General features: G+C 37.7%; 1 protein-coding gene across 1 annotated transcript; it reads right to left on the reverse strand.

Moving 5' to 3' along the window:
- Positions 1 to 307: 307 nt before the first annotated feature.
- On the reverse strand, positions 308 to 14,835 carry LOC110098693 (flagellar radial spoke protein 5). The gene is made up of 9 exons (XM_020825595.2): positions 14,416 to 14,835; positions 6,965 to 7,049; positions 3,860 to 3,976; positions 2,271 to 2,335; positions 2,097 to 2,185; positions 1,942 to 2,021; positions 1,748 to 1,859; positions 1,540 to 1,659; positions 308 to 757 (listed from the first exon to the last, which is right to left on the reverse strand). The coding sequence occupies exons 1-9, from the start codon at positions 14,720 to 14,722 to the stop codon at positions 572 to 574; spliced, it is 1,161 nt and encodes a 386-aa protein (XP_020681254.1). The 5' UTR covers positions 14,723 to 14,835; the 3' UTR covers positions 308 to 571.
- Positions 14,836 to 16,311: the final 1,476 nt, after the last annotated feature.

The following is a 16,311-nucleotide window of genomic DNA, read 5'->3' on the forward strand; positions in this document are numbered from 1 at the left end:
AAACAACGGGGTGTGATATAAAAACACTAGTTTTATTTTATTTTTTTTAAAGTTTGGATGTGAAATTAAAAGCACGATAATGAAATAAATGAAGAATATGAAGAGGTCAAAGTGAAGGAAAACAATAATAATGGCAGTAAATAAATGAATAAATAAATATATTATAGGAAGTAATAAATGATAGAATTTGAGTTATATATAAACAGTGTAGATTAATTTAAAATTTATAGATGAATGATAAAAATTTACTATGGATGAAATCTCAAACCACTTTTATATAATAGTATAGATATAAATTAATATGATGTATACTTGAACATGATTTTTGTATTAACAATAAAACCATTTTGAACATTAACAAGCCGAGATTATAAGTCCATAATAGTAACTCCTAGACAATTTATTGGATATGCACGAGTAATATATATATATATATGGACTTATAGTATATTATTCGTGCATATCCAATAACTTTTCTAGGAGTATATACATATATATATATAAAAGCACAGACATTTTGATTTCTCCAACTGCAGAGGACAACATAAATAAAAAATTTCTCTGAAACAGTTTATGCTCGTCGATACTCATCGCCGCAGTCTCCAATCACTTTAAGAAGATCTCTCCCTTTCATTGACACCTCTGTGATACTGTTCATGTCTTCTTCATCCAAATCTAGGGAGAATACGGCACTTATGTCTTTGATATGCTCTGATAGACCTAGTCTAACTCCAACCATTGATCCAGCAACTGATGCCTGTAATCATTCAAAGACACCAAATACCAGTGATGTCAAAGTTTGAAACATAGGGTATTTCAATTTCATTCCCTACTTGCTGACTTTTAGAAATTAGTAGTTAAATAAAGAAAACACGTTGGTTTCTATTGTCGAAAACAGAGTCTTGTTAGACAAATGAAATTGTGGAAAACCCATAATATGTGTTTTGACTTCATTAATCACAAAAATCAAATATGGTTTCTTCTCAAGGAAATATGTGAACAAATTAAAAAAATAAAAAAAGCTAGAAAAAAAAATTAATAAGTATTTATCTACTACTACTATAACAACAACATCAAATTTTGATCCCGCTATGTGTGGTCAACCACATAAATCCTTTTTCATTTTTTTGTTATGTTAATAGTCAAATTCTCATATAATTTTTTACTTATAATATTTTCTAGAAAAATTTCTAGATCTACCTCTACTTTTCGGCAAATTATTGCGTCCGGTCACCTGACATGTGGACATCCAATCCGGACACGCCACCTCACCCAGATGCACTGGGCCCCGATATTTTTGAGTGACGTGGCGCATTTTTATTGGTGTCCGGACGAATCCGGACACCGGACACAATATTTTGCCCTACTTTTTTTAACATAGGTCAAATCCAATACATCTACTCTCCTAAACGGATCATTGGAAGGCCGACATTTTTATGTGTCCAAATCATCTAAATCGACTCTCACTAATCTTATCTGCCACTAAAACTATTCCAACCTTTTCTACTACTAATAAATATTATGATGTCACAGTATTACCTGATTCAAAATATATCTGACGGCTACAGAAGGAATAGAAACCCCATGCTTTGAAGCTACGGTCTTCAGTGTTTGAAGCAAAGTTTGAAAGAGACCCCAGTTTCCCCAAGCATCAACCATCTGCAATATCCAAAAAAAGGCAAATCAAATATGATCCAATGCGAACCAGTTTGCAATAGAATATGCCAATATTAGATGCATTGTATACCCTTTTATACTTCTGCAGAGATGGGGTATTTAAAGAAGGGCCTGCAAAAGGAATTGATAAATTGACATCTAGGAACTTCTCAGACAGGAGCCCACCCATAACAGTTCCATACCTGCATCAGCAAGCATCTTAAATTGGTGTGTAAATGTGTGTGTGTGTGTGTGTGTGTGTGAGAGAGAGAGAGAGAGAGAGACGTTATAAGTTGAACTCCCGTGAGTCCACAAAGTTCTGCCATTTTTCGCTGAGGTCGCATGTCAATAACAGAATGTTGTACCTGGCGCAATCAAAAGCATGGGCAATAAAGAAGATCATAAAACTTATGAGACCATTGGAGGAAAAAAGGCCATACCTGATTGCTAACTACTGGGATACCATTTTCCAGTATTATGTGCAATCTCTCAGTATCAAAATTTGTTAAAGCCAAGGTTTTTATTTTACCTGAATGTTTTGAATCAATTGATTTAAAATAAGATCAAAACCTAATAAAGAGATGGGTGAAAATTTTAGGAATAAATACTCAAACCTTCCTCCTTTAGATCGGCTAAGTGTTTAAGAGCATCAAGGTATCCAGTGTTGGAGTAATCCCACCTATTTTTGTACAAGAGGAATTTACTAACTTGAGATTCAGAAATGAACAAAAGAAACAAAGCTAACATTTCTTGTATCCAGCATTTTTAGGGGTAACTGAAAATATTCTCAATGTCCATCTCTATTTACATATGCATTCATCAATTTAGGTAAGCAAATCAAGGAATACAAAGTACGTTCAAACTATGAACCGCAAAGTCACAAAAAATATAAAACAATTTTTATATTTTTTTAAGGTTATGAAAAAAATCCAGGACCAGATCAAGAAACTAATCTCAAGCATAAACCACGGTAGACGAGAAGAGAAGCCTCATGATACGCTTCTGAAAATTAATTGCAGGTTATTTTCTTTTGGGAATAGAAAGCGAAGGCTTTGTTTGGCAATGTTGTGGCGGCAGAACAAGACAACTGATAAACTATATAAAAAAACAAAATTGTAAAATTCTACAAACGAGAGTATTTCACGGTTGTTTAATAAAAAATGAGATATGAATTCCGTTCAAACCTCAACTTGCTCATAGCTATCATACTATTTACACTTTATTTATGTCTCAAAATTACTTTAAAAAACATAAACCTTCTTTATCCCTACAAATATAAATTTCGGAGGGCATGGAACGCTAAAAAAAGAGAATTTGAACCCAGGTCCAAAGGTGTTTGAAACATCAACCGCTAAATGTAAACATTCCTTAGCGTGGGTTCTAACCCATTGTATTGGTTGAGGACAGCTGGGGAATGCCAGAAAGAAATAATTACTTTTTGAAGGTATTGAAATCCTCTTCTCTTTCCACTTTTTCATGAAATGGATGAAGAAGTCCCCTGGGATGAAGCAAGTATGATCAACACGAGCACAGCAAGCGTAGCCAAGTGAAGGCTCACCAATTCCTTCTAAAGGTCGTCCTCACATTTGGATCTAGCAGAAAGGGAAGTCTAAGAAAAGGGCCTAGGAGAGTAGAGGACTAGAACGTCATTGTTGACTAATACATGCATTACACGTAACAGAGGACATTTCACCATAATGGCAACTTGTAAAGCCCCAAGAAAGTCTTCCGAGGGAGATGCAAGACAGATGGAGATGAGATCCCATTACACAAATTGAAAACATCTTTTGGAAGGCTTTACTCTGAGATTGTAAACATGCCGCGGAAAAGTGCGTTTGGCAGTGGATTTTTTCAAAGAGGAATGCAACGTGCAGTACAACACTGAAACCTTGGTGTCGCATACACATCATTTCCCAAAGAAATCCTAATCTCTTACTAATGCCACAGATTAAATTTCGCATAGCATTCAAACAAAGGAGAAAGATTGAATAAAAGCAGCTTCATCCGCATGACTAATTTCTAACGTGCATTACAAGCTCAAAAAATATAACACAAAATTAATCATTCTCACTCAAGAAATGAAGAGAAGAGGAAAATGAATTCAAAAATAATTATTTTCAACACTATTGTTTGCACATTGGAAGCCTGCAACCTTTGTTAGGGAGAACGAAGGATAAAAACAGCACGCAAACATACTTCTTACCAGTGAAACTGAAGCATGTCCAATGAAGCAACATCCATTCTTTTCCGTGAAATATTGATGTTATCCCTCACATAGTCGCTTGTCATTTTAACAGGAGGCGGCACCCATTTTGTAAGGCTGTAGCAAAAAACAACTGGAATGAGAATCTTTCAGGAGACATATCCAACCCAAGCTCCTAAAACATACATACTTTAGAAACTCAGTACGTATAGTTAACAAGTTGGTTGCATCATTGTTAGGAAGTGGCAGTAAAAATCCAATTCCCTTGGATTGAAATCAAATTACAGCACACCTAAGCACAACCTCTAAGAAGAAACAAGAGAAACAACAGAGAAATATCTTTTTGATTGATGAAATAATAAGAATGGCCCACAACAATGCTCCTATGAAACTCCTGTAGCAGGTGAGGAATATGAAAAGAGGTCCGTGGCATCACAAATCTCCTTTGGTACAGTAATCTCTCTCCTCTTTGATTGCACCCCAATTTATCATCACTTGTATCGAAATGGTCATCCCTTGGAGCTCTCCATGCATCTTGATAGGCATCAGCCGTCTTATTCTCAAATCCTGGCCAGTACTGGATTTCAAAGTCATAACCTAACAACTTGGACAGCCACTCCTCAATCACTATCCTTTGATCTAGTAAAAACTTCAAACTCCTCTGATTTGTCCTAACAATAAAATGTCGGCCTAATAAGTAAGGCCGCCACATCTGAATGGTTAACACAATGGTTATCAACTCCCTCTCATAGACTGACTTTAGCCTAGCTCTGACTGTCAATACTTGACTGAAGTAGGTTGTCTATGATTCTGCATAAGCACTGCTCCCAATTCATACCCGGATGCATTTGTCTCTACCACAAAAATATGGCTGAAATCAGGTAAGGCTAGAACTGGTATTGTGATCATGGCCTTTTTCAATCTCTCAAAAGCCTGGTTAGCAGCCTCTCCACAAGAAGCTATCTTTCTTCAACTGCTTTGTCAATGGCCAGGCTATTGTACTGTATCCTCTCACAAATCTCTTTTACTACCCCGACAAACCTAGGAAACCCCTCCATTCTCTCAGATTCCTAAGTAGAGGCCATTTCAGAACTGCCTCAATCTTGATTTGATTAGCAGCCACTCCCTCCTAGGATACCATGGGCCCCAAGTACTCCACATTGGCATGTGCAAAACAACACTTCTTCATGTTGGCCCTCAACTTCTGCTCTTGTAAGTATCCCAAGACTACCCTCAAGTTCTTCAAATGCTCCTCCTCGAACTTGTTGTACATTAGGATGTCGTCAAAGAAAACCAGTACAAACTTCCGGAGGTATGGTCAGAATATCATGTTTATCAGTGAGTGGAATGTAGCAGGAGCATTTATGATGTCAAACATCATCAATAATAAACTCGTAATGTCCCTCATGTGTCATGAATGCAGTCTTCAAGACATGCCCCAAGTCACGAGGCCTCGTCACTCTCATTGTTGCCCGGATCTCTGTCTTAAGCCCCTTCATGATGTTCCCCTCTAGCACCGTCTCAGGATGCCGGTCTAGTCGGCTAGTTAGGTACTTAAACCTCTTACGGTACTCCACCACAGAACCTTCATGCGCCAGAGTGAAGAACTGCTCATAGAAGTCCCCACCCATGCTGGTTCGGAAACATTCCGACAAGTAGTCCTTGTACTCGCCCAACTCCGAATGGGCCACCTCATGTCTCTTCACTAGTACTAGGCCAATGTCTTCCCCTCCAAACACAAGCTAGCTTCCATCAATCTCTCCTCCTCCATCAATCCATTGATGATGAAATAACTCTCTACCTTGTAGATCCATCCATGTGCATCCTCCCCCTCAAAGATAGGCATCATCAATTTCCTCACCCTCAGATATCCTTTGTTCCCCCTGATTCCCTCATAATTTCCCCTTCCCTAAGTGGTGGTCCCCCACATATTAATATCCTCCTTTCCATTCTTGAACCCGAACCTTTTCTTCAAATTCCCCCTCCTCTTTCCAAAATCAACACCCCTTTGCTCATACACAACATATCCATGCCTATCCTCATACCTTCTATGTATCTCCTCCCACTTAATAGGTTCTAGAGGGGGACTTCTTCCTTCTCCCACCAAGATCTCCACATCGTGATCATCCCTACGATTGTACAAATTTGTATTTCTTCCTACCAGCACTCTTGCCTCCGATGCCACCATTTGGTTGTGAAGATCCAACACCTTTCTCATCTCTTGTAGGTCCGAGAATTTGTATTCCATGGAGGAAATTCTTCCCTCAACCGTCGCTTTGATTTGGCTTATCTCCCACTCAAGATGTTTTCCCAAAGCATCAACCTTCTTGGCCGCCATAGATAACCAGCTCTTGATTAACGCCAAAAACAACAATTCTCCCCTTCAATCGCAGAAAACATCAATTTTGAGAAGAAAATGCAGCATAAATGAGCCAAGGAAAGCCCCAAATTCAATCCCGGACACCACACTGATACCAATTTGTTAGAAAGTGACAGTAAAAATCCAATTCCCTTGGATTGAAATCAAATTAAAGTGCAATCACACAATCTCTAAGAGGAAACAAGAGAAACAATGAAGAGAAGTCTCTTTTTAATTGATAAAATAATAAGAAAATAAACAAGATACAATGAAACTTCTATTAGAGAGAAAGATCTAGCTCTCACAAATCCCTAGCCGCCAGCTAAAGCCCAAAACATCTAAAAACAATAAAAATTAAACTAAATCAACACATAACCTAACCCTAGAGCAAACTTCTCTATTTAAAGCATACAAATAGCAAAGCAAATGACTAAACAACACCCTCATAAATTAATTCCTTGCCTAACTGTCCCCTCCTAAATATATTCAAATAGTGGGCACCCCCAAGGGGGGCGGCCTGGAGCAGAGGCGGACCCTTGGTCCGCCTAGAGTAAATAAGGGCCGACCCTTAGCCTAGGGCCAACTGGACCGGTCTAACAATCATCTAATGATTTTTTTTTTGGGACATAAACCAATTTCTCCGAAATTGTTAACTTAAGCGTGACTGCTGATAAGATAGCATTGAAAAATCTTTAGTTTCATATATTAGGAATATAAAATGAGGGCGCATTCTACTAAATACTCACCCCCTAATCTCTTCAAGGAACTCTGGAGGGCGTTCCCGACGAACTCTGTTGATGAAAATGCCATACAAGTCTTCTGCAGGCCCATCTAACAAAACAATAATATTATCTTGCTGGCAAGCATGTATCAAAGACATGGAAATCTAAGAAATGCTTATTTCTCATTGCTGTTAGTTGCAGTAAAGAACCTTTTTATAATACTTCTTAAAGTGTGGCCATGAAAATAAGGTTTGGAAATTAGCCATGCAGTTCTACAGCAAGTCTAGCACTCATATTTCAAGATTATTTCTTTCCATATAACAACCGAAATGGCTACTTATAAGCAATAATTTATTGCTACAAATAAAAATTTAGGAAATAAAAACAGCACCAAACAACCATGTTGCTTGGTACCCCGTTATTGAAACTTCAAAACAGTGAAGTCGAAAATGTGTTATTCATAATTGTTTATGACTTTCCAGAGAATATGATGAATGAGTTTTACACTAATTTTAGATGGCCCAGTAGATAACGTAGAAAATCTACTTTCAGTAATTTCAAATGCCGTTATCGCATCTCCCCTTTCTAGCAGACCAGCAATAAACTGTCCTAAGCTCTATAGAAATCTGACGAAGACAAGACAATGATGACAAAAAGAAGCATCTTTAACCTGAAATACAAATATTTGGTCATTAAGGTGATCGTATATAGCAAGGTAAAAACATAAAAACTATAGCAATTTGCATATATAGTGTGTGTACAAAGTATATTTAACAAAATCTCACAAACGTTGAGGCCCTTCAAAGATATTTTACATCGAATACAAAAAGATAACATTTATAAAGTAATTTGTGTCCTTAAAAAGTGCATATAAAAAATCAAACCAAAATAATCTTCCTCTAGGTGTTCTATAACAAAGAAACTATACATTTAATTCATAGTTTTATAATTTCTTTTTTAAAGTGGCTTTGGACTATAGTTTAGGCAACTAAATTCAAGTAAGAGATCAGTTATCATTAATAAGAAATAATAAGCATTAAGCTTCACGCACAATTGACTTATTAAGCTTCTAGCATAAATGAAGGAAAAAGGAATGAAACTAATCCTTGTCTCAGACAGCAGGTTCAAAGCATTAGTAACAGCAATTTTCTACGCCACATTACCACCTAGTGATGTGGAACATCATAGCTTAAGTATTTCTTAGGAGTAGTTTATCCAAGTTTGTTACAAGTATCTTCTAGAATGTTCTATTTAGCTTATATAAGCAAGTATTGTAGTAGGAAAGGTTATTGAATGATGAATATTATCTCTTTTATGAAGCTTTGAAGCTTGTGTTTTTCTTGTTCCTTGGATTGGGATCAAATCCTTCAAGCAGGTCCGATTCTTCTGACGATCTAACTACATCAGTTTGGTATCAGAGCCTGGAGCTTGCGAAGATCGATGGACTGCAGAAGAAGGTTAGCTGTTGACGGCGATCGAAGTTGAAGAATAAGAACGGTGATCGACGACGATCGAGACCAACGAAGGGGGGCTATCGACGATGATCAAAGCCGTATAGCCTTCTATCAAGATCGAATAGACAAAAACCTTCGGGCAATAAGGAGAATGTGAATGTCGTCAACATTCATACCAAGGCATTCGTCTTCGCCTTCGCTCCCTCCTCCCTTCACGCAATCGCAAAGGGTTCCGAAATCAACCGATTGTGGTTGACAACTACCCTCTGCTCGAATTCCCTCTCTGATGGCGCGATCCGCCGCTGGAGTATCCACTGCTCGAGCTTCCGCTTCGATGGCGAGATCCTCCGCCCGATCACACAGTCCACAATCTACCCGCGACCGTCATCCGCGACTCGCTTCCGCTCCAGTCCCATCCCGTCACCCACGATTCCACCCCACTTCTTCCCGCAATTTGGCTTTGTCGCATGAAAAGAACAAAGATTCTGATTCTTTCCAGAGTGATTCAGTCCCCGACACCAGTCCGCCGTCGCTATTACTGCCAGTTCGCTCTGGCGATACAAAACCCACTTCCGCCTCTACCCAACAACTCCAGCATGATTTGCCGCTTCCGCATCCACAACACTAGACATGTGATTCTCTACCCGATGAAACAACCACCGATGTCACTTCGCCATCGCCACTCGCTCCTAATCTGGTCATCCCGGCGTCGTCCTTTTACTTCCTCAACAAGTCCATGCAACCAACCCCACTCCAGCGTGATCGCAAAGTTGCAGCTGAACCAAAAGAAGCAACCGCCGCTGCCACTCCACATGACCACGGTCCGGCCCCACTCAGCTCCCGCAATCCCATGCCTGACTCCACACTTGAAGCCACGAAGAAGCCCTTTTGTGAAGTCGGCGACGAGAAAAATCCTTTGTACTCCAGTCCAGGTTCCTAGTGCTCAGAAGGCCATCTAGATAATGATGAACGTCGGGAAGTCAATACCCATTCAAGGAGTTCGTGCAATTCAGAAAATTCAATGGCTACTGCTCAGAATGCAAGGTTTGCAATGATACTAAAGAGAAAAGAAATTGCCTTGCAGCCACAGAGTTTAGACTTGCAGTAGATTGGCTGAAGAAGGTATTTCAAATTTTGAACCATTTTGTTGATCGCGGTACAACAGTAGTTAAGTGGAAAATCTCATCTGCATTAAAATTATTAGAATTAAAAGAAAAATTAGTTATGTCTGGTTGTGAAGATTATGCTTCAGGTGGTATAGGTGTTGTTTCCATTACAGGTGTGCAAATCCTTAATGTGAAGTCCATTGACAAAGTTAATCCAACGCCATGCTCACAAACTGCTAGACGTAATGTTGTTGATGACTTCAGAACCCGCATTCCCACATTCTCCTTCCCCCCACATCACCATATTTTTCCTGCCAGTCTCAAGGTCCTCCAGCCTGACCATGAGTTCTCCGTCTACGTGGGCATTTCTACATATATTGAATTTGGCCGATTGCTGCTTGTAATGGATAATAAATTTTGTACATATGGTGCTGATAAATTGCTTGAACTTGCTGAAAATATAAGGAGAGTTGATGCAACTAATAATACGAGGGATCTTAGGATCTACTTATACTTCTCAGAACCGGTTCTTAATTCATCAGTGCAAGTCTTAAATGTTCTACATGCAAGCAGCGGTTTTCTTCTACCTACAAATGGCAGAACCCTTGGGAACCGACGATTGGAATATAAAGTTATTGGTGTATCAAGCATGGATGAAGTCACCATAAATTGTGCAGCAAGTTCCATACTTATCAGACAAGGAACTCCAATCTCGGCTTCAAACCCATTCATGTTCCTTTATGATGTTCCAAGTCATGTTGTTAGACTGGGCACAACTGCAGATATGAGAACAAGAGAATGAAATATACATATAGCCATCAAATTTGTGAATCCTGTTTTAGGCTTTCATTTATCCTCTTTACTAATTTCGGGAGGTCATTTTGTGAGCTTTCGTGAAGTAAGAGCATATATACTGGTATAGTACAGGCGGATGACAGTATTGTCTCTATAGAAGTTCCTGAAACTTCAACAAATGACACTGCAGAAAATAAAAACCTTGCAACAAACCACCTGCAAGTGAGACACTAATTTATACCTATTCTCTCTTCAATGGTTTCCACCATAGCTAAATTTACATTTGCAGTTACAGCCATGGCAGCAGCATTCCTCACAGTTACCACTACAAGTCTTCTTTCCTCGGGAGTATTTTCAAGACCAACAACTTGCCTGGAGCCAACTAAAAACCTTGTGAGAATTCCATGCCACATCCAAGTCTTTACGCTGTCAAAGTGGTTGACATCTGTAATGCCTACTGAGTATTATGAATTTGTAAAAGGCATAGAGTGGAGTATTCCATACAATAACTTACCTTGGGAAAGAAAGTGCATGGATTCATTTTTGAAAGATTCAAGTTTTCTAATTGTGACCTATAGTGAACTATCAGAAGCAAATGGGCTGAACTCTTTTGAGCCTATGACTGTAGTGAATGGAGAATCAAAATCTAACACTATATTATTTAGGAATGGCAGTTTATTAAAAGCAGCTGCAACAAATATTGAGAACAAAATTTCGATCCATGAGGTTTGCTATCTCCCTCCCGACAACATGCCTTGATGGAGTCAAGGTCTTTTAACGCAACAAGGGGAGAATGATGTGGAACATCATAGCTTAAGTATTCCTTAGGAGTAATTTATCCAAGTTTGTTACAAATATCTTCTAGAATGTTCTATTTAGCTTATATAAGCAAGTATTGTAGAAGGAAAGGGTATTGAATGATGAATATTATCTCTTTTATGAAGCTTTGAAGCTTGTGCTTTTCTTGTTCTCTGGATTGGGATCAAATCCTTCAAGCAAATCCGATTCTTCTGACGATCCAACTACATCACCTAGGACATGCTTAATTGAATCCTACTATCCAATTTAGAACACAATGTCTAAAGACAGCTGAATGCCGAAAGTGTAAAGCAGGCATATCAAAAATCCAATTCCAGTTACATTCTTCAGAAATTCCATTGATTACCCCATATATAATCAGTCTGAATGCTGAATTGGCAAAATAGGCACATCAAAATTCCAGCCTCGTTGAGGTGCCCCAGCCAGTTATACTTTTTTCACACAAGATCACTTACACATTGACAAGAATTAGAGAAATGGCCAGTGTATTCAGTCCAACAGGTATGCAGAATTTATACAAACCTATACTAAAAAGAAAATAAAATTAAGGATGAAAATCTGGAATCATAAATAATTACATAATAACTACAAAGGATTGCTCATAGGCTTTTTTTTTTTTTTAATTGTTGAATTGCACCCTATAAATTGATGAGTTGGTAGCAAGGATCCTATGGATCCATGAAGTGGCAATAGGAGACAGCTGCGGGGTCCAGCAAGGGCGGAAGTAAAAACTTGGGAGTAAGTAGAGCCTCCTACGGGCATGGGAATTCAAGAACATTTCTACATTCCCCTCCCCCCCCAATGAATGAATGTTATGAATTCCAAGTATGCCTAATAATTTTGAGTCAAATGCCTTTGGTAATAGATGCAGAATAAGAGGGCCATGATGAAAAATAGGATATTTATAGGAAAGAAACAGATTTATCAGTTTCATAACAGTTTGAAGTATCTTTCATGTAGAGTCATTATCATGCATGGAGTTGCTCATCATGATGCAAATATATATATATATATATAAAAAGGTACACATCTTCCACATTCATTTACTTAAAGCTTTACGAAAGCTTCTTTAGGGATTGTTTTGTATCGGATTTACAGTGGGATTTAACAGCCAAACAGTTTTTACGTGAGTTAAATCCCGGGATTCGGTAAATCCCGAATTTACGGCTTAAATACGGGATTTAGTAAATCCAAGGGGTAGCCGGATTTAACGGGATTTAACTTCGAGCGATACATTTCACGCGGTCCCCGTGTCGTCAACTGCCGAGCTTGCCCTATTTCTACAAACGAACACATCAAGTCTTCTTCACAGCCGCCTCACTCGGGTTTTCTTCCTTTCTTCTTAACTAAGCTGCTTTGTTGGTTTCTGGTTTTGGCAACAGGTTTTTTTTTTTTTTTGTAGATCATAGTTACATAGTTGAGAACCTTTTTTTTTTTTGTTGCAAAGATGCTGGAGTAAAAGTTGTGGAAGATACATTATCTTCATATTTTTCATGAAAACTTCCAATTATTTTCTACATTACTATTAGTTTTATATTGCATCTTATATCAACTTGTTAAGTAAATTTCTTTTCAGTTAATTAAATTCGCCGTAGTTCGTATATTTGTGAGTCAATTTTTTTAACAAAATTATTCATGGCATTTAATTCACTTTAATTTTTAAATATCACCTTGATATTCTACTTGCACTCTTGCCTAGTATTATGGTATTTATTATGTTATCGCGACAAATAATTGATTGGTAACACGGTGGTTAGGCTAAATAAAATCAGAATGAAGCGATCCTTTTACACCGGGTTTGACAAAGATATTTTTGATTCCGTGAGCGACAATGAGTCATCTAATGCCATCTATCTCAAAAATTTTGGTTCCAAACTTGATTGAAGAGTTTTTGAAGCATGAAAGGGTATTACTCATGAACAATGTTTAAAATTGTGTATTCGGGTATTGAGGCGTTTTTCATTCGTGAGGCAAGGCGTAAGCCTCAAGGCGTTTTGAGGCGTAAGCCTCAAAATCAAAAGATTGCGTAAACATAAAATGATCAAATTTTTTATATACTAATGAGTGAATAATATAAAACATAAAAAAGCATAAGATATAAAGTGAAATTAAAATATCTCAATAATAAGACAACATGAAATATAGTTCAACTCAAAATTCTATCTTTTCCAAATCCCAGTATTCTTTTCATTAACATCTAATTCCAAATTTCAAAAATAAATAGCAATGACATATCACATAAGAACTCATAAGTTATCAGCACTGTCATCATTATGGTGAACTGCTCTCTCCCCTTCCCCCTCTCCTACAGAGTACAATGTCGGGCATTTACTTCAAGATTTATGTAAGTTTTAATATATATAGCTTGAGGCGTAAGCCTCATGCCAGTGATGCGAGGCGGGCCTCAACCAAGTTGAGGCGCAAGCCTCACAAAAAAAGCTCGAGGCGTAAGCATCGAGGCGTTTTTTACTGGAATTGCGCAAAGGCGGGCCTCAAGGCGAGCCTCATATTGCGCAATTTTAAACCATGCTCATGAATATACTCTTTGACAAAGACATTTTGTACTAATTCCTTCATTTCTTTTTTTAGATTGCAAGTCAAAGAAATAGATCTTCGTGAAATAAATTGGATTCCAAGAAATGGATATGAAGACATCTAGAAATTTAATGCATTCTCTAATATAATGCTTAATCTGACATTTTGGTCAATATTACTTTGTAATTTGCTCTTTATTGAATTTTCGATCATCTTGTATGAACTCAAGTTTGTTTAATGATGTTTTATGCAATGATCTTGATCTTATAAATATATTTTTTAAATTTAAATCTCTAACCGCCATAAATCCAGATATATCTTACCAAACAGTTTCTTATGATTTAACAAGATTAATATATTGCATACCAAACAGTTTTTAGGATTTAACACATTTCGGATTTACTAAGTCCGGATTTACAGGATTTACTAAATCCTACTAAAGTTAAATCCCACTTGTTGCCAAACAGCCCCTTATGCATCAATCATAGTCCTAAAAGCTTTACGAAAGCTTCTTTACCCACAATTGATATCACATGCCTTACACTATACTCTAGTAGTTGATACTTTGTGAAGTGTGAACAATAGCCGTGTTAATAGTTAATGTCAAGGGAAAAAGAGATTTATTGGTCTTATTCAACAGTTGAAAGGACCTCTTATTTAAAATTAATAAAGGAATCAATGCCCTGAAAGATGCCCATATATTATAGTGAACAGCCATGTCCGCATCAAATTTAGGAAGAGCCGAGAGTAGAAAATCAATTATTACAGTGATCGGCCATGTCGAAGGTGTTGAGGCCAGCGTCGGCGTAGCTTAGCATAGCCTCCACGGCATCGTCACGGTCGATCCTGCCCCATCCGCCGCTGGTCTGCCACATCCCATTAAGAATACGGCATATCACAAGAGAATCACTTCCGTTCTTCACAGTCGCCACCCGTGCGCTCTTCTCCTCCGTCGTGATCACGCACCGGACTGGCCGAAACGCCAAATGAGACCTTCGCCGCGCAGTCGCAGGCGAAGACGATGATGCCCGGTTACCGCAGAAGAAGGGGCTTGGATTTGCGTAAGAAGACATCGCTAGAGCTGAGAAGGGTCTTTCAAGAGCTGAACAAGCTGAAGCAGCGGGGTAGTGGTGTGGCGTTTAAGCGGGACGACGAGCACTTCGGATAAAATGGCATCGTGCCCACCATCTCGCCACAATTATAAATTGTGATGGTAATTATTACGTAATTTTTAAGGGACATTTACAGAATGTACGAGATATATTTATTATTTTTATTTGTTTAGAAAATATATTTGAAAATTCTATTCAAAAATGTTATTAAAATTAGAATAGACGCTCTATGGCTTATAAAAGCAATATTTTGCATAAAATTTTGATCTAACCTCTTATTTCCAATACCTTCTCTTATAATTCTCATTTGTTAATGATAGTTTTGAGAAATTTCTAATATAAGATTTCCATCTCTTTGTATTTGTGGCTAGCATGTGATTCTTATTGAAGTTTAGTAATAGAGTATTTTTTCACTCAAAACTCAGAATGATATTAGATGTGAGATTATCAACTTCAAATATTAATTAAAATTTTTTCTAACATTGATCAATCATATTCAGCACATGATTGAAATTTCTTCAAATCTTACTCAAACTTGTTTATATTTTGATACTAGGATCAAACAATAGTAAAAAAAGATTTGATTATGATTTTAAAATGGTTCAAAATGTTTTAATCAATATTGCATTATTATTTAAGCAACATCTAGCAAGGTTGATTAAGTGTTAATCATATTTGTTGAAACTTGATTAGGTTGTTAAACATAAACTAATGTCCAAAGGCTAACCAATAAGGGGGTGAATTGATTATTTAAAAATTTTTTGATAAATTTTAGAAAACCGATTTATAATTTTAACACAAAAGATTTTCCAACCATAAAACATTAAAGTGCATAAAATAAAAATGCGAAAAATAAAAGAGAACAGAAGAACAACAAGTTTTATAGTGGTTCGAACCAACTAGACCTACATCCACTCCCTGAAGACTCACTCTTTAGGTATTACACTATACCAAAGTGACTCTCATTTTGCTCAGCAAAGTGGAGAAGCCTTCACAATTTTTTTCTCTTCCACCAATCCCTGGTGCTGGAGAGAACCGTTGTCCTTTCACACCCTCTAAGTGTCAGCAGAGAACTGTCATCCTTTCACACTCTCCAAGTATCGATAGAGAACCATCGTCCTTTCACACCCTCCAAGTGTCGGTAGAGAATCGATGTCCTTTCACACCCCCCAAGTGTCGGCAGAGAACCGTCATCTTTTTTCACCGTCCTAGTGAAGGCAAAGCACCCGCGACCAATGTTGAAGAACTTCACTTAAGAGCCTTCATAGGAGATGGGCAGAAACTTGAAGGAAATAAAGAGATCCTCGCTTTGGGTAACCATGTGAATCCCTACAACCCCCTCACTTGATCTCTCACACTTCACTCTCACAATCTCTTCCAAACACTCACACTCAATGATTCCTCTCAAGAAAAATAAATAACAAAGGCATTTTGTGACAGTTTTTAGGACTCCTTATATAAAAAAGACATGAAAAATCATTCAAAAACTGAAAATTATAAGAAAACTATCCTACGATCGTACTGTATGATGACATATTATCCCGTACGAA

This window comes from Dendrobium catenatum, unplaced genomic scaffold (assembly GCF_001605985.2).
Source record: "Dendrobium catenatum unplaced genomic scaffold, ASM160598v2 fragScaff_scaffold_1459, whole genome shotgun sequence".
Classification (NCBI taxonomy): Eukaryota; Viridiplantae; Streptophyta; class Magnoliopsida; order Asparagales; family Orchidaceae; genus Dendrobium; species Dendrobium catenatum.

Excerpts from the sequence above, each read along its gene's own strand:
- LOC110098693 (XM_020825595.2), bottom strand. The coding sequence starts at position 14,722 with ATGTCTTCTTACGCAAATCCAAGCCCCTTCTTCTGCGGTAACCGGGCA. Across the intron at positions 2,186-2,270 it reads AGCCGATCTAAAGGAGGAAG|GTAAAATAAAAACCTTGGCT; the intron begins GTTTGAGTATTT and ends CAAAACATTCAG. Across the intron at positions 2,022-2,096 it reads TCCCAGTAGTTAGCAATCAG|GTACAACATTCTGTTATTGA; the intron begins GTATGGCCTTTT and ends TGATTGCGCCAG.